The 25088-nt window shown below is 38.3% G+C and overlaps 1 protein-coding gene across 5 annotated transcripts in view; it reads right to left on the reverse strand.

Moving 5' to 3' along the window:
* Window positions 1–7837: 7837 nt before the first annotated feature.
* Window positions 7838–25088, reverse strand: part of LOC149166411 (uncharacterized) — a 98406-nt gene continuing 81155 nt past the window's right edge. For 4 of the 5 annotated variants that reach the window (XM_089432576.1, XM_089432579.1, XM_089432575.1 and 1 more), the window contains 5 exons: window positions 9215–9283; window positions 9078–9134; window positions 8894–8981; window positions 8736–8811; window positions 7838–8626 (listed from right to left, as the gene is read on the reverse strand). In XM_089432576.1, coding sequence (XP_089288702.1) covers window positions 8095–8626; window positions 8736–8811; window positions 8894–8981; window positions 9078–9134; window positions 9215–9283 — 822 coding nt within the window. In that variant the 3' untranslated portion in view covers window positions 7838–8094. The remainder of the gene's footprint in view (window positions 8627–8735; window positions 8812–8893; window positions 8982–9077; window positions 9135–9214; window positions 9284–25088) is intronic. The other variant, XM_089432578.1, reaches the window with a different exon arrangement.

Here is a 25088-nt window from a genome sequence, read left to right on the forward strand (position 1 = left end):
TTGACGCCGCCTATCACTCTCTCGACACGCCGATTAAAACCCTGGTCAACCACCGGAGGGCAACTACTAATTTCATTGGTCACATATTTCCGTTCGGTTATAACGTATCATTGGTATCATTTGGTCACATTAACTATACCATTTGGTCACGTTATAATTCAATTATATAGTTATATAATAATTATATATATTATATAATTAATTCAATTAAAAATAATTATTATTATTATTATTTAATTTTAATATATATATATAATTTAATTAATTAAATTATTTATAAAAAAAAGGCGATTACATAACCTTTAAGTTCATCTTGACAAGGCAAATAAAGAAGTCAAAATGAGTTCCACACAAGAATCACTGTTTTGGACTAAATGTCCATCTTGTCTAAAGGTAATTGGATATACATATATTCAAAAAAATTGCAATCTAAGGTGTCCAAGGTGTGGAAGACTATTTAATATAAAAGAACATCAAGACGATGAACAAATGCAAATAAAACTATTAAAGAAAGAGATCATGAAACTTCAACAAAAGAGCGAAGCCTCAAAGAAGAAATATAAAGATCTCGCAAAGTGGTTTCATGCAAAATCAGCAAAATGCAACGAAGAAATTTGGCATCTAAGGAACCACAATGAGAAATTAATTTCACAGATTAAAAAATCCAAAGCTGAGAAACAAAAATTAAAGCAAAAAAATGGAAGTTCTAAAGAGAAATTTAACATGAATCTGTCGAAGAAGGAAGAAGAAAATTTATGTTTAAAGACCCTAAATCAAAGGTTTTTAGAACAAATTAAAAAAATAAAAGATCAAGAAAATTATAATAATGACAAGGTTAATGATTCAGAAAAAGAACTTTTACGTCTAACCAAAATCTGCTTAACTAGGTTAAAAAACTTAAGGCTACTAAGAAATCATTGAATAATAGATTTGAAGAACTTGTCGCAAAGGAAGCATCAAAATCTCTAGATGTAACAGTCCACGCTGAAGAAATAAACATTGATTTCACTAATCTCACAATTTAGGCAAATCCAAATCCTACTAAAGTAAAGACATACTCAAAGGTTGTCGTTCAAACGATGGACGCTCCAAATGAGGATTCAGTAATCAAGTCAACAACAACAATGCCTGAGGAAAATCAAGAAACTACCATAAAAATGTTTAAGGAAGTTCAAATGAGAAAAATACCTTATCTACATCTGAATCTCAAGAGTAGACACCTTAATCAATCTACAAGTCTATATCATGCAGAACATAAACAACAAACTTATGTTCCGAAGAACACTGAAGTGAGCTCAATCCAGTCATACAATAATTGTTCACCACACATCTCCAAGGATCAAAAGATTCCCCAAAAGATTAATCTAGGATGGTGTGATCCGTTTTTAATACGACAATTTTGTCTATCGCTCAGAACATCATATCGTCTTGTATCAACATAGATAAAAGCTCAGAAACGAGAAGATATTGCGAACAACATAAGAGATCTGATCCTTCATCAGTAAGCTTTGAGGACAACTCTTTTTTGTTAGGTCCCTGTACTACTAGTGTAACCCCTTATTGTTATTAGTACAACCCCCTTATTATATTGTTGGGCCTATGTAGTCCCCATATTGTTATTATTGTGCCCCATAGAAATCCGCTATTATTATTATTGTGCCCTTACATTATTATTGTTATGTCGGCTCTGATTATATTATGACCCATTAGACTCTTATATATAGAAATGGGGTCTTGTCATTTGTATCATCCAAGAATTGTTCATTTGTGTAATGTAAAGGAAGTTGCCCCCTTGAAGAGACTTATTTTGAAGGTGTTTATCTATCTTTTTGTGAGTTGGTTTTATAACATTTTCGAAGGGGAAGGCAATGTAACGAACTAAAATTATATAAAAAATAAATTTAAATAATGAAAAAGATAACAAATAGGATTAGTGATTAATTAGTTAGCAATTAATGAAAAGGTATGCCCCTAAGGACGTAACTGTTCATGAAAGGGTACTTACCTAGCTATATATACAGGTCCCTCATTCTCATTGTAGTCATCCTCCATCAATTCTTTAATACAATATACATTTTACAATTTTATCCTATGATGGATGTCTTTGTCTACGAAGTATTTTAATATTTCTGTTGCGTATACGACTTATGGTCATTACAAGTTTTCATATAGAGAAAGTAGAATTTTAGATCCCACTCAAAATCCAACAGACTTACCATTTTTTTAAGATTATAGGATTGGGGGGATTGCAATGTTTCCATTGGATTTTTTCATGTACAAGAGTATGGAACTAGCATTTAATCAAAAGCACCAAGCCCTATATGTGTTTCGATGTTTGTGGCATTGATTGTTGAACTCCTCTATCATGACTCTACTAAAAAAGTACCCATCACTCCAACAAAAACTTGACTTGACATGCTAAGTTTTTCTATCTTATTTTAATGCTTAGAGAATGATATTGATGACGGAGATCCCATTATAGGAAATGATTTTGATGATATGTAGATATTTGTTGCAGCATGATTCTTTTTTGGATGTTAGAAGCCATCTAGGACCTATTTGTTGATGTATTATTGGTTCATAAATGGATTGCACTCAGTGTTAATCTAGTTATGTGCACCCTTACATGCTATAGAAATGAGAACTTTGTTTATTTGTGTATAAATGGGCTAGATTCATATGGATGCACATGAATATATATGTTTTTCCTTGAAATTTTAATATTTTGTGTTTTGGGTTGATTTGCTTTTTGGTTAATTCTTTTTACTAATTCTAGTCTGATTCTAACCGGTTCCCGATTTTGGGGAGAGCCACTAGTTCGATCAACGTTTCAGTTCTAATAACATTGGTTTAAATGGATTGTCATGGTTTTGTTTGTGGTTATGTTGATATGTAATATATACATTAAGAGTCTTGGTTTAGGATTTCATCAAGTTAGCTTTGTTTATTGACGATACATTATTTGTTAGCATCAACAAAAATCAAATGAAGCATGTAAATCGTCCCATTATTGTTTGTATTTTGACAAACAACAAATCAAAAAACAGAACTTGTTTTTTTTTAAACCAAGGGAAATATATTTTAAAGTGTTTGGAACAATTCTCCATCACAAATTGACTAATAATGAGGACCAATACAAGCTATCAATGATAAATTGTAATTTGCAATCTTTTTAAAACTAAGAGAAATATATTTTAAAGTGTTTGGAAGAATTCCCCGTCACAAATTGCCTAATAATGAGGACCAATACAAGCTATCAATGATAAATTGTATGACTCTAATTTGTAATCTTTGATAAATTGTATCTAATTTGTAATCATTCATATATATATATATATATATATGTTTTTTTGGTTCAGTCTCAACCATGTTAAATCTATCAGTGGTCGTTATCTTTGGAAAAAAAAACATTAAGTGTTTAATGGAACTATGAAGTATGACTTAACCTTACCTGTGTGAAAATTCTTAGATCTAACAATCTCAGGAATCCTACTACAACCAGCGAAATCTACTTCACCTAGATCGTAAATTACATCACAAACTTATTTCAAATTTCTTCTTGAAATATTGAAGCAAATTACTGAAGCAACCTACACCAAATTAAATATGATTCTCAAAACATAGAAACTGAGCAAGAAAATACAAACACATAGGACACCATTAGTTTTGGACAAATGTCCTTGGAAAAACCCAATGCGGGAAAACCAGTGCAGCGACTCTAAGGGTTTTATTATTATTCAGGAGAAAATTTGAGTACAATTCTGAGATGTTCAACTAGCAATCTGATACAGAGAGAATATTAGACAAACGAATGGTGAAATGACTTCACCCTATCACTGGGAGAATCAGTCACTGATCCTGCTGAACTAGAGCCTTTGTGTCACCCTCTACGTGGCCTCTGTGCAAAATTGCGTCACTCCCAACAGTGTTTGTGTCACCCCTTTTGGTATTACGCTGCCCCTCTTCTGGATCCTCTGTTGACTAAGAAAATCGATCTTTTGCCTCCCAAACTCACACCCCGACTCCCAGCAACTGAAACTCGACTTTCCTTAGCAGGAAACTTGACTTCCCCTCTAAGACTACATTGCCACTGCGTGGACCAGCATCAGCATCTCTCTGGATGTCTTTCTATCCTCCCTCTGCTTCGTACTCTCGGAAATTCCTTCTTCTGTATTCTCACTACCCCTCTACTGCAAAAGATCTTCTTGATCAAAACTTTCTCTTGAAAACTTCTCACTTCAAAAATTCGATCTCTTGATCTCTCTTGGTGTGTCCTCCAAATGACCCTCAATCCCCTTCTTATATTTTTCTGTTGGACAACCAACAACATAGATTAACTCATAATCAAAGGCTCAGATTGTTTTGGCTTGATCTTTGTGTTTATCTAGAAAATTCACCCACAATTAGATTAATACCCATTAATATTTTAATTTTCCTAAGTTTAGACTTAGGAACCCCATTAAAAATATTAATTATTTTAATATAGTCATCTCTAAGTGGAATTTCCCAAAACGGTTTCTGGTTTTTTGGAATGCATGCCCAAGCCTCCCTGCAAAATTTGAGGCCTAGATCACATCCGATGTTATCCCAAATCAACAACCTGATTATGTTAAAAATATTTTTTTGCTCATAGCATATCAAATACTAACTAGAGAAGTTGCCTATACACAAGTCGGTCACAAAAAATTGTCATTATGTGCTTGACAGAGCAGCAATTTATGTAAAAGTCATCTCACCCAACTTCACTCACCTAGCCTAAGTCGAGGTAAATGAGCATATTATTTCTTTGTTACAGTGAGGAAGGGACAACACAAGCATGGATGCTTGGAATAATTTAGACTTGAGTTCAAGCATATTTTTAGCATTTAAAGGAGAAACTTAATTTTAGTATGTTGCTGATATTTCTGAACATTGGTTGTTGCCTGTAAGTAATTTTCAAATATCGCAAGCAACAAAGAATTAATTTCCAAATAAACTGATTACATGCAACTCCATGCAACTTGTCACTGATATAGAAAATAATTATTTTATGAAACAGAAAAAGGCAATGAGGCATGGACCTTTTGCAATTAACATGTTGAAATTGCATGTTGCAATTAAGGGTGTAATCTTCACTTTGGACCATGACGGAATCATATTTGTATAATTATTCCATATGTATTTATGGTAAGACCAAACTTAGACATGTAAGCTCATAACCCCTCTTGGGGAAAGTGCCCAACCCCTTGAGTTGTGTATACATACACCAACTTTCCTTTGTATTATTCCCTCAAATAATTCATTCGTACATTGTTAAAGTGATTAGCCTATGGGCAACATTCTGTATTGATCTCTCTTGTCCTTTGGTTCATTTATCTCTATCTCACTCCTATGCTTGGCTATTGTTTCTATTTCTAGCCCATTTGTGCTTTGTTATTACTCTGAAATTTGTGTTCGTTCTTGATTCTGTTCAATTCTCTCTTGCTATCACGTGAATTTCAATATGTTTTCAAAGCAAGGGTTCAATTCTCTCTTGCTATCACGTGAATTTCAATATGTTTTCAAAGCAAGGGTGATCCTTAATTCAGCGGCTGATCCAATGACTTTTTGGTAGTGGTGTCGCTCAATGTTTCTTTGTGATAGAAAAACTAGGGTTCTCTTGCATCTTCCTTTTCCTAGAATTGGAACCCTCCCCCAAAGCCATCACGTCGTTGTTGCACCCTGACAAATTACAATGAATTTTTCTAGGAATATTGTCTCTATGACCCTTCCACTCACAAGGTAATTAAATGTCAGTAAGTTATCTTTGTTTAAGTCACTACTCACAGTATGTGAAGATCTTCTCTGCTACTTGGATGATTTGCCTATTGATGAGTCTCAACTTGTTATAGAAAATCATTGTCCTTCACTTTCTGATGCTGATTTCCCTATCATTTCTACAAGTGCTTCCTCAAGAGCTTCGACAATTGTCACTCATCTGAAGGATATGGTTGATGAGGACCCCATCTATGACTCATATATACAGGATCCTCCTAGTACTCCTCTTCCAGCTGATGTACATTTTCAGTGACACAAATGACAACTTCGCTTGTCCATCTAATCCAACATCTCAATGAGGTCATGCCCTGTGCTCAGGTGGGCCTATCCACATTTCTAGACAACGCTGAGTTTCTTGTCGACCATTAGATTGTTATCTTAAGTCACCTCTGCCATGAACTCTCTTTCTATAGTGAATGATACTTTGTTAAGTTGAAGCTTTGTCTACCACCATCACTCTAGAGCACAAAACCCCCCTACTTGCAACCCCAATTGATTCATGAGGGAACAATAAGGCATTCAACAAGGATGATTTGTAATGAGTTCCTAGTATGGCCCTTGTTTAGCATTAAGAGTTCTTGTGATGTAACATCTTCTCTCCATGGCCCCCAATTCAAATTAAGTGGGGTGTTGAAATTGTGTATTATGTAAAATCTTCACTTTTGGCCATCACCGAACCACATTGTTATTATTATGACATTTATGATTATGGCCAGAGATAAATTTGCACCTGTAGACTCAACCCCTCTTGAAGAAAGCACCTGCTGCTTGAGTTCTGTGTGCACATGACTGTATGTACTATGTACCAACTCTCGTTTGTATTATTTACTCAAGTGATCTGTTCACCCACTGATAGAATGATTAGCCTATAGGCATTTAAGTACTGTGCTCTCTTGTGCTTGGGTGATTTTCTCTTTAGCACATTCTCTCATTCTTGGCTATTGTTTTGCTTTCTAGTGCACTTTTGCTTCCTCTCTCTACCACACTTATGCACGGTTATTACTACAGAAATTGGGTTTGTTCTTGGTTCCATTCAATTCTCCTGCTATCACTTGTGAATCTCAACAAAAATATCCCTTGTTTCTCCACTTGTTATTTTTCCCTCTCAGTCAGGTTAGTGTGTGAACAGCTTGGCTATTGTTTTGCTTTCTAGTCTGCTTCTGCTGCTGCGTCCCCTCTCTACCACACTTGTGCATGGTTATTACTACAAAATTTTGGTTTGTTCTTGGTTCCATTCAATTCTCTTGCTATCACTTGTGAATCCCAACAAAAATATCCCTTGTCTCTCCACTTGTTATTTTTCCCTCTCAGTCAGGTTAGTGTGTGACTGTGAACAGCTGTAATATTCTGTTTTATGGAACAATTTATCACAAACTTAGGCAAACTATCTCTGATACCAAATAACTGGACGATGCCAAAAACATTCGACTACTGGTTGGCATTACAGATTACTTAAAGAAAAAATGTAAGCCAGGCCTCAGAGGATACCACCCTTAACACTAACCTCAGCCTGTAAGGTTTTGCTTATCATTTTAAATATGACACATGTATAATACCAGAAACCACAAGCATCCAGAGATATGGAACTTTCGGCACATCCCTGTAAAATATACTCATTTTGATAATATTGACAGTTGAATGATGACTGAAATCTCCTTTAATTTAGCATACGTGCCAGAGTAATTCACATGATTCCAATATCTTTAAAATGCATCCAACAGGTGTTTGCAATCACAACCTGAGAATAAAGGCTAAGCACCATGAAGAACAGCAAACAGCTTTTTTCCTCTACTGCATTCTTCAATTGTCAGGAATAAAGCCAACTTCAATCTAAATTTAGTCCCAAGTTTACATCAATAATAAATTTCCAGGTCAGAATTCAAGAATATTATTATTGACTAAAATAAACCTTCATAGGCTGAAGTGCAGATCAGCACTCCAAACCCTAAGCAGTTGATCACACAAATTTAATTACATCTCAGATCTTTTCACCAAGCATATGGCTGGATAAAATTTACAAGGGGAGTTCAAATTTGTCTAGTTCATTTGAAATCTGTAAAAAGAATCCAAAGCAGGTTTTCCTTCAACTAAATATATGGAAAATGGAATGTGCATAGAGAGTTTCCATATACATATGGTATCTCACATGGTTTCCAAAAACCCTCAAAGTGATAAGAAAGACTTTAACCTTGAAGCAATAAAAGAGGGACACAGTTGCATTTTTCTCAATAAAATGAATTTGCAAGACGAACACAGTTCTGCATTCTTCTCAATAGAAAAGAATTTGCAGCCAATATTTCATGCTGGTCTTCGCAATTTAATCTTTAATGGGAGTTCCTTGTAAGAAGTGACAATCTCTGCTGCTTTTCGCATTGGCCTTCCAGTCAATGATCTCCTTGACAGATGACTTGCCTCTAAAGCCACATTCAAAGATGAACCTGAAGGAGGAGCAAGATTTTCTTGGTCTTCAAGTTCATGCTGTTCCAACTTAACCCTTGTCGTCTTTCTTATGACAGCTGATATATTCATGGAAGAAAACAAAGAATTTTCAGGAGCTTGACATGAATCTGTCGAATCAGAGATATCTTGAAATTGCCCAGATGTTGAAAGATCTTTAACTGTGGGCTCAGATCGAAGAAAAGAAGTAACATCCTGCACCTCATTCTCAGAGACCTTTTCCAGTGTCTCAAGACCATCATCAGAAACACCAGAGACACTGTTTCCAGATGAAGTTTGAGTTGATGCATCACTTTGATCTTGCTGCCTGAGTTTTTTAAGCAGTGAAGGTTCTTTGTAGCTAGGTTTGGCTGACCGCCGCCTCAAACAGATTCTGCTTAGGACATAGACTATTAGGACTCATATTCAAATTTCAAAGTATTAGAGCAGTCCAACGGAATTTGGAAATTGTTAAAATGTAAGAAAACATTATTTGTAACAACCTCTTGTCACTTGAATTTTCTTCATTTGTAGCCCCATCTGGTTTTAGCGAGCCATTATCCCTGTTCAAGAATTTCCCTGTCATAACGTTTTCTTTTTGCCATTAGATGGTCCTTCAGACAATATGACTAGTAAAACAAATTTTCCAGAGAGGATTTACCAGATTTGCAGGTAGATAAATCACTATTCTCGCTGGAAGAGGTAATCTTTGATTGCAATTCTTGTGCATCTTGCTTTTTTCCATAACCCTACAACACAATATCCAAGATAAAAATAAAGACAGAAAACACAAATATAGATTTCACTTGGTCAAACATTATGAAACATAACTATGCCTAGAATACCTTGCGTTCACATGCTTGCATGCCTTCCAGTTGCCGGGACATGCCATTGACCTTATGCTGGAATGAAAAATAATGGTTCAGAGAATATATTGCTGTAAATTTGCAAGTAACAACAAATCTTGAAAGCAAGTACTCACTTCCAGATCTTCTATTTTAGCTTTGTACATGGCAGACATCTGCTTGTATTCATGCCGAAGCAGCTTTAACTGTCCAAAAATTATTAAAAGTTTTGTCATTTTCCCATTCTGAAGAACATGTAGAATTTACATTTCATCTATGTGATTTGAGGTATTGGGTAGTTAGAATTAACACCTGACCATATATGAAGCTGACTAGTGTTGGTGCCAAATAATTAACTGTTATATTTTTCCGTGTCATCTATTGTGTCCTATAATAACTTAAACATGTTCTCATAGAGAAACAAATACCTGCTGATGGTGTATTTACTTTATGAGTGAATGTCAGTTAAGTCACATGGTTATCATTAGTTGTACCAGGGGCACTTCCCCACCCCTGGGGAATGCTGCCCTTGAGAATTTATGTCCCTGATGGACAGGAAAACATCCACAAGGCAGAACTGGGGCCATCTCTCCAGTCCCAGAAATGTTCAGAGGATGTCTCCAGTGTCCCCAGGGCAGTTTGGTAATGCCTCAGCATCCCCAATCCAAACCAGCACAATGCAGGCCTTTAAGAAATAAAATAAGACAGGAAAACTAAAATTTAAACAAGTCTCTAACACAATAACCCTAAAACTAAACCATTAACTTAGCACATCACTGACTCACTTGCATTTAAGGTATTGTTTCTCTTTCTTTTTTTCTTTATATTGACTACCCATGCTGTTCTGTACATAATCGAAACATCAAGATTATGGGCAACCTTGACAATGGTATTCTGTTATGGACACACCCCAGATCCTCTGCATGTTACATTACGTTTTTTGGCCAGGGTCAACACCAATGTTGACCGAAGTGGGGACATTTTTTGGAAGCGAAGCGTCAGAAGCATCCTATATATATATATAGGACGCTTCTGACGCTTATATATATACTCAAAATACCAAATTAGTTATAGAAGATATGAAAACATGCATATTTGTACATAAATCAAGATAGATATGGCATCAACCATCTAGATTCTAACAATTACAAACATACCCCAAATTCTTAAGCATATCATAGATATTAGAAGGTAGAAAGTACCAAAATTTTAAGCATATAACAGAAAGTAGACACTTCGAAGAAAAAATCATAAAATATTCAAATGACTTATCTAGCAAGTGAGCAACTGTCAACATGAGTCATGTCCAAAATTCAAATAATAATGTTTACAAAATAGGCCACCTGGCCACCACCAACTACACATTGAACTAGGAAGAGTAAGACAGAAAAGTTCAAATTCACAAGAAGTCTAACACTCTAGAGTCTAATCTATGACAAAAGTAGTAAATTGTGAATATATCTACTAATCTCTCCTCCTTCCCCTATTGAGAAAATAGGGGCAGCTAAATTAGATGATTTCTCTTACTTTGATAACTGCTTGTGATGTCTTTTTACTTAACTTGATTAGCCTCTTCTTTAACTGGATTCTTATTGTGTTTTCTATCATCAAACATCTACCAAACAATGAAGATCAAAGACACAAGAGAATGCAAAATTTAGGCTGCTAGCCAAGGCTAAAACCTCTCATCTTCATAGGAAAACCCACAAGAATTCTTCTCTTCTTATAGAATCTTCAAATGGTGAATTCCAAGACCTAAGACCCTTGACAAAGACCCCTCCAAGGCCAAGTCAACCTTCCTTCTTGATGAGCTTTCCTTACAAAGTTTACAACAACAAACTTTGACCTTTCCAGCAACAACTTCAACCCCAGCAACTTTTCAGCAACTTCTAGAACCTTCGACTTGCCCAACAACTTCCTGCAACTTCGACTTGCCCAACAACTTTAGAAATCCTAACACAAGAGAAAGAGAGAGAGAGAGATCCAAAACTTCGATCTTGCTTCTTTTCTTCTTATCCTTGATTTTCGTCCTTTTCTTCTAATCTTTCTGCTTCTTTCTTCTGGATATCGAACTTGCTTGTGTTGTGTGTCCAAATGCGGTCGAGATCTTTCTTATATAGGCTTTCCAGGAATACAAATTGCTTCCATGACGTCGACTTGATCTTCATGTAGGCACACTTGCTAGACAAGGTCTTGGAGGGTCTTTATGACATTTTTGACACTACAAAAATTTTATTTCCAAGATACAACATGCCCAAAGGGGCCTTACATGTATGACAATGATTCTTGACTTCATAATTCTATGACAAACCTAGAAGTACTCAATGGGTGCTTGACCTACAAATAAATTTACTTTGAGAATGAAACCCATGCATCAAGAATGAAATAATAAATTTCTTTTTCTCTTTTCATCAAATACATAAAATCATGATTATAATAGACATTATGAAGACTGAACCTAGTTACACATTTCAACACCACCATGACCACTACGTGAACCTCCACGTGGTGGTAGTGAAGAAGATGGTGGTTGTAAAAGTTGTGGAATTGATGAAGATGAAGTCCATGTTGTTGGTGTTGAAGAATGGAACCTAGGAACCATGGGACCGGATGGGGGTGGCATCTCAACTCGATCATCATCATCCTAGATAAGAACATCCTCCAATTGCTCTAATCGCAACACTCCATCCTCCAAAAATGGGTCTCCTCTAGGCTTTTGTCCCAAAGCATAAGGTCTTTATTGTTAGAAAATCAAGAAGGCAGAAAAATTTTCTTATATTGATAATTACTTGTGATATTCCTGAGTTCTTATTAACTTTGTTTATCTTATTCTTTTATCTTCCTTTTATCAAGCAATCATCAAATCAAAAACATGAAGATCAGGGACACCAGATATAGGCACTCAGCCAAGGCTAAAAACACTCTATAGGGGAAAACCCAGTCAACTCTTCCACTAGTAGATTCAAATCAAGATGAGACAATCCAAGACCTCTTAGACCCAGACAAAGACCTCCTCCACCCACCAAGTTAGCCCTTCCTTCCTATAGATGATCGTTGCCAAAGTCTCCAAGTACTAGCTTCAAAGTTGCAACTTCAATCCAAAATTTCGGCTTGCCAACGACATAGTTTCAGCCCCCAGCTTCAGAACTTCAGACCTACAGTGAATTTTGAATTTCGGCCCCAGCAACAGCCTAGTAACTTCACATGTGTGAGAGATAGAATGCCCAAAAACTTGTTTTAGGTTTTCTCAGCTGATCTTCTTTTTCTCCAGTAATTTCGCTCTCTTTTTATGCTCCTCTTTCTTATAGATCGAAATTCTTGAGTGAGTGTGAGAAATAGGTCAAACTGCCTCTCTATATATAGCCTTTCTGCTGAGTCAAATTTCCCTACTGTAGGCCGGTTTCATGGGGACAGGGGACAGGGCCGACTTGGTATGGAGGTGGCAAATAACCTTTTTGATTCAAAAATAATTCTTTTTACATGATACAAAAGCCCAAGGAAGGTCTAATAAAAATGATAATGACTCTATTGACTCAAGACAAAACCTAAAAGCCTTCAATGGAGGCTTTGACCTAGAAAACATTGACCCAAGCATGAAACCCATGCTTTAATAAGTCATTTTCTTTTATAATAAAAAGTCCTTTTTCTTTTTTTTGAAAATTACATTACATAGTGACTCAAGTACAATTATGAAGACCAACACTAGTTACATTTTTCAACACGCCCTCTTAACTAGGGAGGTATTCATAATTACATATATAGGTACATGGAAGATCTCAAAATGATATGATCTACAAAGAGTAATAGCACACATGCGGTGTTACAGATTAGATACCTGACCAGGGTACTCTAATCGGATGGAACTAAGATGAACTCAAGCTCTAGCCACTCTAGGTACAGTTGGGCTTTTAAGCTCTATCAACAACCTAGGGATCTAGGTGTGTATCCAAGCTTGGAGGTCCATGACCAACGCCACCCTCCCTACTTCGAGATCTAAACATCAACACATAGGCCGGCCAAATGTCCTCCCAAGCATTGGACACTCAGCCCCAGATGCTTACATCTCTCCTTATAAACTAAATATATATTCACCACTCCAAGCATGCTTCAAACATTCAATCTTTTTACGGAGATATTGTTGGAATTTCTAAGTCTAACCTGTTAGAAACCCTTCATGTACCTTCTGATTTATTTATGCCTACTTGTTCTAATTAAATAAGAAGTTATTTACTTTGTAAATACTAAAAATAAATACAAGTACATGCTCAACACATTACAAATCATCAACTGAAGGAAACAAAACAAGCACACAAGTGACACCGTTGTTTTTGGACCAATGTCCCCAGAAAAACCCAATGCAGGAAAACCGGTGCAGCAATCTGAGGGTTTTAATTATTAAGTTGTTTCTAAATACAATCTAGGTGCCAAAACTGGCTCACCCAACAGAGAATAATCTCGGCAATAGTACGTCTCTACTCTGAAGCAGATGTTCCGGCTAAAACCCCGAATAAACACTGCAACAGCTCCCAACTCCAATCTGCCCCATGAAAACCCCAGCGACAGCCTCTAGGGACTACGTTTGCCCTTTTTGGCCCAGAGTCTGCCCAGTGTCACCCTAGCTCACATTGCGTCAGCCTCTGGAGGCATTGCGTCAACACTTAGAGCCTTTGTGTCACCCACGCTGGCTCTCTAAGGCACTGCGCAACTCTTGATTGCCTCTGCATGAGCCCTGGCTGGCTCTACGTGAACCTCTGGCCGGCTCTACGTCCCTCTCTCTCGGCTTCTGCGTTGATCCTCCTGGTACTATCTCTGCCTCTCTACTTTTGTATTCACCGCGCCTCAGCTACAACTCTGATCACTCTTTCGACTTCCTCAGCAAACCCTGCCCCAGAAAATCGAAATCTTGATCAACTCGGTGTGTTCTCCAAGTGACCCTCAAGCCTCCTCTTATACTTTTCTCGTTGACAAATCAACGGTCGAGATTAAGTCCCTAATCAACGACTAAGATTAGATCTGACTTGATCCATGACTTTTGGACCATTCTAACACAGTTTTATATTAATTCACATTAATATTTTATTTTCCTTAAGTTTAGACTTAGGGACTCCATTAAAAATATTAATTATTTTAATATCTCCCAAACTGTTTTCAATCTGCCCAAACCCTTTCTCGGTATTAGAGATCTTATGTGACTTATCCTTTCCACCAATTTTCATGGCTAGAGCACATTCGATGCTACCCCAAATCAACACTCCCTCTTAGTGAGGACTGTGCTCTAACAATACTCCTCACTGAGTATCACCCTGATCATCCGGCATCATTCCCTATGTTGATGCTAGGCCTGCTGCCCATCATCTGCACTGTTGCATCCTGCACTACTACCCATGGCCCTGCCACTACCACTACTGCATCCGTACTGCAACTCCCTCTCATCTTGTTGCATCATGCTACCCATAGCACTGTCACTGCTAACTGTTGCACTGCAACCCAGTTATTGAGAAGTAAGTAACTGATCTCCCAACTCTGACATCTCTGTTAGGCTAGAGACACCCATGATGTTGAAGCTCCCTCTGTCGCTGACAAGTGCTCCCTCTCTGACCTCTGCGTTGTTGCAACTATTCCATGCATCTCGCACCGTTGCACACCTCTCTATGCCATCTTGCACTAGTGCAACACTCCCGTGCTTCTCGCACTGTTGCCTCACGCTGTCCTGGGAATCTTGCACTGTAGCTCCCTCTGTTGCTCCATCCGCATCCGTCTCTACTGACATCCACCAGTACTACTACTCCTCTTCGGGGCTCCCGTAGTAAGGTATAATCCAAGAGGTTGGGTGCCTCGAGGATCTTTCCCCTCATCACCTATAGTCCACCTGACTACAGCTCGATGTCTCCCCACTTCCACTCAAGTGGCGTGTGAGCACTCATGGCACAGTCATCATCTGTCTCCACTTCCTTCTCCGCCCTTGCTAGCGCAGCCTTGGTCTCGAAAGCCTCTCCTTTGCTCTTCTTCCTCGGACACTGGATCGCATAGTGACCCAATTCCCCACATTTGAAGCATTTGACCTTCGAGAGGTCCTTCTTTCGTTTCTCCTGCTTTCCCTCAGATGTTAGGGCAGCAACCTCCTCTTCCTCCTTCTTGATTCTTAACCCCTTACCGCTGTTTCCTGCCTTTCTTAGCCTTCTGATCTCTTCTTGGCGAAGAGCCGCCCACATTTCCTCCCAATCTGGAAGGGATGCCCTACCCAATATGCTTTGGACAAACACCTCCCAGTCTTCTGAGACTGCGTTCAAGGTTGTTCTCACCATCAATTCTTGATCCGGCATGACCCCTATGGAAGTCAGTTGATCCCGAATTTCCTTCAATCGACCGAAGAAGGTGTCGATCTGTTCTCCCTTTTGCATTTAGTATGACCGCAACTGATTTTCTAGTAGCATCTTCCTTTGCAAGGAAGTATGTTGATACAACTTCTTTAGGGACTTCCACATCTCGTTTGCCATATTCTTCTCGACAATGTGTGGTACTACATGGTCCTTGACCCATCAAGGATAATGCTCTTGGCCCTCGCCATTGCATCCTCGTACTTATCGTTATCAGTCGGGTCAACTAGGACCGCTATTGTCCTCAAGGCGAAGTGCTTGAGACGGTTCTTGTCTAGAATGGATAAGATTCTGGCCTTCCAGACTACGAGTTTGAGGTTCCGTCGAGTCTGTCCTGGTCTCTTACCTCGTTCACTGCCATCTCGCTGCTCCTCTACTTCCCTGCTGGAAGTTCTCGGTGTGACTCCCTCTGAGCCTCGATTTCCCTCCTCAAAACCCCTTTGCCAATGTCGAGATGCCCCCACTTCGATCCTTAGTGCAGTTGTACCACTAATCCGGATTTCTTGGCTAGAAATCCTCGGTCGCAACTCCCTCCTCCTTGGTCTTGCCCTGTTAGGTATTGTTCTGACTACAGTACCCCACCATCTTCACTCTGCAACTTACCCACAACCTCCTAAGCCCCAACAAACTAAAGGTTAGAGCTTCTAGGCTCTGCGCAATCCCGGTACCAACAAAATCTACACCTCCTGGCCACGGGCGTCAATCCTTCCTAACTGAGAAAGATGACCGGGCACTGCGTAGGTCGAGTCTATTCCCCTTTGCCACTAGGATGATCCTCTTCCTGGCTCAAACTTGATGATGTAGGCACTGCGTCACCCCTTCCTTGTTGCTTCTCTGCTAGGAACAGCGTCTGTCACTCGGGACAACTATTTTCTGCTGCTGATGCTCTACTCGGCTGATGTCCTCAGTTCTCCTGTGATCTACAACCACCCTCTGATACCATGTTGGAATTTCTAAGTCTAATCTGTCAGAAACCCTTCATGTACTTTCTGATTTATTTCTGCCTACTTGTTCTAATTAATTAACAAATTATTTACCATGTAAATACTAAAAATAAATACAAGTACATGCTCAACACATTACAGATCATCAACTGAAGGAAACAACACAAGCACACAAGTGACACCATTGTTTTTGGGCCAATGTCCCCGGAAAAACCCATTGCGGGAAAATTGGTGCAGCTATCTGAGGGTTTTAATTATTAAGCAGTTTCTAAATACAATATGCATGCCAAAACCACCGGCTCACCCAACAGAGAATAATATTGGCAGTAGTACCTCTCTACTCGAAAGCATAGGTTCCGGCTAAAACACCAGATAAACACTCCAACAACTCCCAGCCCCAATCTGCCCACAAAAACCCCAGCGTCAGCCTCTAGGGACTATGTCTGCCCTTTCTGGCGCAGCGTCTACCCAGCGTCACCCTAGCTCACCCTGCGTCAGCCTATGGAGGCACCATGTCAGCCCTTAGAGCCTCTACGTCACCCACGCTGGCTCTCTAAGGCACTGTGTAGCTCCTGGCTGCCTCTGCGTGAGCCCTGGCTGACTCTACATGAGCCTCTGGCTGGGTCTACGTCCCTCTCTCCTGGATTCTGCGCTAATCCTCCTGGTACTATCTCTCCCTCTCTGCTTCTGTATTCACTGCCCCTCAACTGCAACTCTGATCACTCTTTCAACTTCCTCAGCAAACCCTGCCCCAAAAATTGAAGTTTTGATCAACTCGGTGTGTTCTCCAAGTGACCCTCAAGCCTCCTCTTATACTTTTCTCGTTGACAAATCAACGACTGAGATTAAGTCTCTAATCAACGGCTAAGATTAGATCTGGCTTGATCCATGACTTTTGGACCATTCTAACACAGTTTTATATTAATTCACATTAATATTTTATTTTCTCTAAGTTTAGACTTAGGGACTCCATTAAAAATATTAATTATTTTAATATCTCCCAAACAGTTTAGAATCTACCCAAACCCTTTCTGGGTATTGCAGATCTCATGTGCCTTAGCCTCTCCACCAATTTTCATGGCTAGAGCACATCCGATGCTACCCCAAATCAACAGAGATCCTAGCACAAGCATAGCCCCAACCAATAATAAACCTTTAAGTATGTATATACAAGTAAACACAAACCTTCGGGGTCCTCAATCATCTTGATGCTACTCATATCAAGTTATCCAAATACAACTTGTCGGAAACTTTCTTCTTTCATTTCTTCAGTAACACCAAATGCAACCTTGGTACTTCTCAAGCAAATCCATCTGTAGTACTTTCATTCATTCTGTAGTTTCATTCTTTCTTCAAGGTATTCACTATGGTTGTCATAATATGCCCTCCCTCTTAACTGGGGAGATGTAACTTTTCTATATAAGCTCCCTCCCAACTTAGGGAGATCAACAACTTCCTTCTTTTATAACATCAGAGAAATTACAAGGCTTCATTCTTTGATCATTATTCTTATATCTTCCTTCATCATGCTCATCATTATTACAAACATCTTCAACATCTGGAAGATTGTGTCCCTGCAAAGCTATAACAAGTACAATCAAATACAAACATACAGAGCCATGAAGTTAACTATATCAAAATCATGTCATTACAATCAAAACATTCAAATTTTAGACATCAGATACCTAAACCTAGTTAGGTTCATAATCAACAAAGGTTACATATTTTTATAGTCTATACTTTAACATGCTAGGGTTTTGTCATAAACCCTAGACTCCATCTTTGAGACACAAAGCCTTAGATATCAGCAATAACAATCCAATCATAGTACTATACATCTAAGGTTTCAACGATATGATTTTAGAATTCACATGTCAGATTTTGCTAGGGTTTGTTACCGACCTTGGATATTATCATCAAAACTAAATCACATTGAAAACAATATCATCATATCCTACAATATCAATCTCTACTAGGGTTTTGCTATATAAGTTAGATTTCATCAACTATCAAGCTAACATATGTGTAGATACATATTTAGGGTCTCATTATCATGCACTAACATCTCATATCAATATTTATACCTACTAGGTAAGCCTAAGACACAAATATTTATACATCAAAGTGGACATACAACGATTTTGACCAAGCTAGGGTTTCGATCAAACAAACGAATATACACCTAGCACTTCATTCCTAGGATCTTACTATAACTATTACAAGGGTTTAATTCATAAAACCTAAATTACAAAACCCTAAAGATTTAGGGTTGCATTTAGATATTAACATCAAACCCTAAAGGACTAAGGCTTTTACCATAACATTATCAAAGCCAAAAACTTCAAAAGAATAGGATTTCTAGACTTTATCAACAACCCCTAAGTAGATTAGGGTTTCATTATTTAACAATGACATACCCTTAGCAACAAGAGGCTAGGGTTTTATAGTGAACCCTAAGGGTTAGGGTTTCACAAGAATGATCAAATGACAAGAGATAGTATAACAAGGGTAGATTCAATCTAATGATTAATCACCCTAACAAGAATCTTTGTGATTCAAAACCCTAGACATAAGAATGTTAGTAATATGAAGCAAATTTCAAAAGAGAATGATCATACCTATTGTATGGAGAGAACCTTGTGAGACAACTTATAGTCTAAGACATACCTTGAATTATTCTTTACCAAATCTTGTAGGACTTCAGATCTTGAAGGGCTTCCTTTGTAGCAGAACTTCCTTGCTGATTCAAGTCATCCTTTGAAATCTCCTCCATAACCTTTGTGTATTTTGCAAGCTTTCCTAACCAAGTGACGCAAGTCAAATAACATCTACCCATAGGGTCTTCACAAAAACACATAAAACTGAATTGAAACCCACACCAAGCATATACACATAAAAATCCTCAACAAATGGTTAATTAATCAAGAAAATATTTATAGGAGAAATCATGGCCCAATGATTGGCCTCTCATTTCTCACACTCACACACTTCTACATACATCATGCCTCATGGGCTCACCTCAATTTATACAAATGGATTAGAACCCCTAAACTAACTCCAACAATATCTCTCTTGTTCCCCTAAAATCTCTCATCCAATTCCTTATCCCTAGATAAGAGCTAACTAATCCATAATCTTCTCAAACCTTCCACAATACTCTCGAATCTTCTCCTATTTACAATAATCTTCATTCTCTCTTAAAAACTATAGAAAATACAATAAATAATTAAATCCCAACTTTTCGAATTAACTCCTCTAGTAAACGATTGACCTAGGTTAAATGCACCTATATCAGACTCCCCAAGTAAGAAGAATTCATGGTCTCCTGACCATCAATCTTCATAAGATGACAAAAATCCTCCTGGATCCCAAACTTTAGTTTGTCGCTGATCATGTACTTTGTTAGTTTGTTGATGTTCTGTGGTTGTCTTTCTTGTCTTCCAAGCTTCCAAACTTTATGTTGAAATTCTCCCTTCTCCTTGCTGATGTATGCTTGTTCTGTTGTCATCAACAAGATTCTGCCATCTTCTTTCCTTCCTACAATATGTCTCTTTTGTGACACTTTCACCATCAATCTTCTAATCTCTTCAATTTCCATGTCCAACTTGTCTTCTTGCTAGTAAAAATCACCCATTCTTTGTTGAAAATGACTGTTGTCCTCCATGAATTCACTAGGATACCACTCATCTTCTATCATTCTCTGCTTCTTCTCCTGGAAGTTGTCCTTATTGCTGCCACTTTGTTGTTGCATTTTCTTCATTGAAACCTCGTCCTCATCCTCTATGAAATTGTTGCAATCCATCATCATTTCATTTGCTTCACAACTATTCTTTGGATTGTCCAACCAATCCTCTAAAAAATCCATTTCTGCAGCAACAACCTCCATATCTATGCCTTTGTAGACTTGCATAGGTTCCTCCAATGGTTCCTGAGCTTTCTTAATTTCCAGTTTACTCTCAGTTTCTTGTGATTCTCCACTACTTGCAAACTCAAAATTGTGAAAATTTCCAAACTAAAATTCTATCATTGCAGCAACTGATTTATTCAACTTAATTATTTCACCTACTTATTATTCTCAATAAGTTATTTACGAAATTCCTTCAGCAAATATTAAAATAAATTCTACTACAGTTATCACACAATTACCCAGAGAAAAAAATACATGCACAAGAATCAATCACATCGACACAGTTATTTTTGGACAATTGTCCTCGGAAAAACCCAATGCGGGAAAACCGGTGCAGCAGATGAGGGCTTTATTAATCTTCAACAGCAATTGCTTTTACAAGGAATGATTTTACAGAGAAACTGAAAGAAAACACATGATACTTTCCCTCTGAGACCATCTGACACTTTGGAGACCCTGCTCCCACTTCTGCGTCACTCTGATTGACCCAGCATGGCTCTGAGTGGCTCTACATCCCTCTGCGTCAGCTTGCGTATGCTCTGCGTCTCTCCTCTGGACTGTGTCTCTCTTTCTGCGCTATCTTCCAATGCCCATGCATCACCTCCTCCTCGATCACTACCTGCTTCTAAAGCCCTCCTCTTCCTCCACCTTGCAACTCCCTCTGAAATCGATCTCCTCTTGAGAATCGAAATTCCTTAAGATACTGAGTATCTGCCTATCTCCAAATGACCCTCAAGTCTTCTCTTATACTTTTCATGTTGATGAATCAACGGTTGAGATCAAGCCCCTAATCAACGGCTAAGATTAACACAGACTTGATCTTCGTCTCTTAGAAGCGTCTCATCCTAATCTTTATTACTACCCATTAATATTTTTATTTTCCTAAGTTTAGACTTAGGAACCCATTAAAAATATCAATTTTTTAATAACTCCTTATCCGAATGGAATTTCTCAAAACGATTTATGGGTCTTGGAGATCTCATGTGCCTTAGCCTCTCCTCCAAATTTCAAGGCTAGAGCACATCCGCTGCTACCAAAAATCAACACTCTCTTTTAGCGAAGAATGTGCTCTAGTAATGTTTCACTATAGAAACATCACACTGATCTTCTGCATCGGTACCTGTGTTGATGCCTAGCTTGCTGCCTCACATCCCCTGCACTATTGCTTCCTGTATTGTTGCCCATGACACTGCCACTGCCACTACTACTCCTGTACTGCAACTCCCTCTCAACGTACTGCATCATGTTGCCCATAGCACTACCACTGCTAACTGCTACACTGCAACTTCTGATACTTATCCATTATTGAAATGTATTCTTTACCATCCCCATCTTCTCCCTGAAATGAACAAACTTTGTTCTTCCTAGAGCCTTGGTGAGGATGTCTACCACCTATTCTCTTGTAGGAGTGTATCTCAATTGTACTGCCCCTTGTTGGACACAGTGTCTAACAAAGTGACACATGATATCAATGTGCTTCGACCAATCATGAAATATTGGATTCTCAGAGAGATTGATGCAACTCTGATTATTACACATGATCCTAGTCACTTCCATCCTTCTCCTAAATAGATTCACAAGCAATTTCCTAAGCCATATGGCTTCACACGAAGCTGTGCTAGCTACCATATATTGTTCTTTCGCTGAGCTCAGAGCCACGGATTTATGTTTCCTACTACACCGGGAGGTCATTCCTGATCCAATGTTGAAACAGTACCCAGTTGTACTTTTTCGATCTACTGGACTTCCAGCGCAATCTGCGTCAGTGAACCCACTCAGCCTAATGTCATTGCCTCTAGTGTACAATAATAGTCCATGCTCGACTGTTCCTTGTATATACTTAAGAACATGTTTGGCTGCTACCCAATGCGCCCTCTTAGGTTCTACCATGACCTGACTGAGGGTGTTGACAGCGTAACAAATGTTTGGCCTGGTATTGACCAGATACTTCAGGGACCCTATAAGCTGCCTATACAAGGTGGGATCAACATATTTATCTTTTGATGCATTAATCATCTTCCAATTGGTGATCATTGGAGTAGCCATAAGTCTACAGTCCTGCATCCTGAATCTCTTCAAGATTTCTGTAGCATATCTCCCTTGTCCTAAGAAGATCTCACCCTTTTGCTGCCAAACGTCAAACCCCATAAAATAATGCATCTGTCCCAAATCCTTTATGTCGAATTTTGTGGCTAGGTTCTTCTTGCAGTCTTTGATGAGCCTGGATGATCCTGTTAGGAAGAGATCACCCACATATAACACTAGGATTAGAGGCTTGTTCTCTACAACTAGATAGTAGAGATTAGGGTCTGTGTCACTCTTGACGAACCCCATCTTCTGCAAGTAACCATCAATTCGATCGTACCATGCCCTAGGTGCCAGTTTCAGCTTATATAAGGCTTTCTTTAATCTGCATACATGAGATTTCTTCTCATGTGTCTCAAAACCTTCTGGTTGTTCGATGTATGCTTCCTCTTCTATTACCACGTTCAAGAATGTCATCTCGACATCCATTTGATGAATCTCCCACCCCATCTGCACTACGAGAGATATCACTACTTTAATAGAAGTATACCTGGCTACTAAGGCGAAGCTTTCTTTATAATCTATCCCTTCATTCTGAGCATACCCCTTAGCCACGAACTTGGCTTTATATTTCTCCACACTACCATCTGCAACATATTTGACCTTGTAGATCCATCTCGAACCTACCACTGATCTGTCCTGAGGCCTAGGTAACACTTCCCAGACATCATTGACCATAATAGAGTTGTATTCCTCCACCATAGCATCCACCCATACTTGATGCTGAACGGCCTCCTAAAAACTAGAAGGTTCCCCAACCTGAGCTACTAAGGCCTGGTATCTGTCTAGCTGTCTTCGCTCCCTCTTAGAAGCTTCTCATCCTTATCTTTATTAATACCCATTAATATTTTATTTTCCGAAGTTTAGACTTAGGAACCCATTAAAAATATTAATTATTTTAATAACTCCTTATCCGGATGGAATTTCTCAAAACGATTTCTGAGCCTTGGAGATCTCATGTGCCTTAGCCTCTCCTCCAAATTTTAAGGCTAGAGCACATCCAATGCTATCAAAAATCAACAAAAATAAGTATTAGTTTCAAAATCATGAGACCTGGAGGTCTCTCTTATGGCTTCCTGCATCCCTTCCTTATGTAGCATACAATCCTTCAAGTTGTCCACTAACTCTTCCTCATGTTTTTCAATTTGCTTATTAATGTCCATATCCATACATTCATCATCCTCATCACCAAGCAATGGTCCTTGCTCTGGTTCACAAATATATATGTTTGTCTAGAGTTTCTCTGCTTCCAAAATTTTTAGTTTATGCTTTTGTCATCTTTCCATTAACTCTTTAATTGGCCATTTAACTGTTTGCTTTATTACCCATCTGTGTCTGTCTTTGTAATAGCTCCATTAATATGTCAAGTCGTGCCTTTAATTCCATGATCTCTTTCTCTTCATCAACAATGCTAACTGCTATGTTATCATTGTGACTTTTCTCTCGATCCATCTTCATCTTCTTTTGTGAATTTCACCTTGTTCACTGTAACCTGCAACTAAATCACTTTACCAAGTTATCTCCTCTGAACTTGCCAATGGTTCCTTTCACTTGAAACTTACTCTTGAGCACTTCTTGCTCCTTTTTGCTGCAAACAACAACTGCAGTAACTCTTCAAATTGTCCTTACAACACTTTGACCAGACTTTGGGTGTCGGGCTTCGCTGATCATGCACCCATTACAATCAATGACACTTTTGACTTGACTCTAAATTTCCTTTTGACTCTAGACTTTTACTTTAACATCAACTCTTCATTAAAAGACCTTGACTTGATTTTTTTACATTGAGAAACTCTTTAGGAGTTTTGCTATTTGAGGACTTGTCTTGACAACCTCACTTTGACTGTTCAAATTCACTAAATCTTTATATGATTATATCACTCTATATAACACACTCAATACTTTTCACGTTCCATTCAAACAATTATTCCACTCACTCTCCACTATTCTTAAATAAAACATAAAAATTTCACTTATGAAAATTTATCCATATGAAAATGTGAAGTAGATCTAATAAAGGAGTCATTTTCAGTTTCTCTAGCACACGGCCAGCGTCCTTCTTTATATCAAATGTCACCAACTCAGGGTCGAAGTGGTCCATGGTGGCCTTGATCAAAGATAAACAAGCAGTAATTTCCCATATCTCCCTCAAACAAAAAGGTAAGTCGCGCTCATGCTGTGACAATGTATTCGAGAATGAGATAATGAACACATAACCCTGAGAAGCAACCTCTACTGGACAATTCAATTTAAATAAAAGTTGTGATTGGCGAACAAAAAGATATTGTTAGAAATCAAATTCTCTTAATGTGTCATCTTGTGCAATTTGGCTCAAAGATTTGCGCCCTGGTTTCAACAATGCACCTTGATCATCACTCTGATCCACTACACCAAACTCATTCTACTTTATATTCGCACCATTCACTGTTTCCAAATAGCAAAGTTCCAATTCATCATATTCATGCAATGCGTCATCATGGAGGTGTGACATCTCAAACATGAATGCCAAGCTCTCCTTGAGAGTGCAAAAATTCCATACTCACATGAAACAGTGTTCATCAAGTTTACGAAGTTTACGAAGTTCTTCTTCATAAAATTGAACATGGCAGATTGGTCAAGGGTCTTGGTCTTGGTATTCCTCAATTGGAATCTCTAAATGAAGAATTTGTTCAAGTTTTCCCCTCAAAGAGTGAGAGGT

This window comes from Pinus tabuliformis, chromosome 5_1, assembly GCF_031772625.1.
Source record: "Pinus tabuliformis cultivar Carrire ecotype Pingquan chromosome 5_1, CPIR1, whole genome shotgun sequence".
Classification (NCBI taxonomy): Eukaryota; Viridiplantae; Streptophyta; class Pinopsida; order Pinales; family Pinaceae; genus Pinus; species Pinus tabuliformis.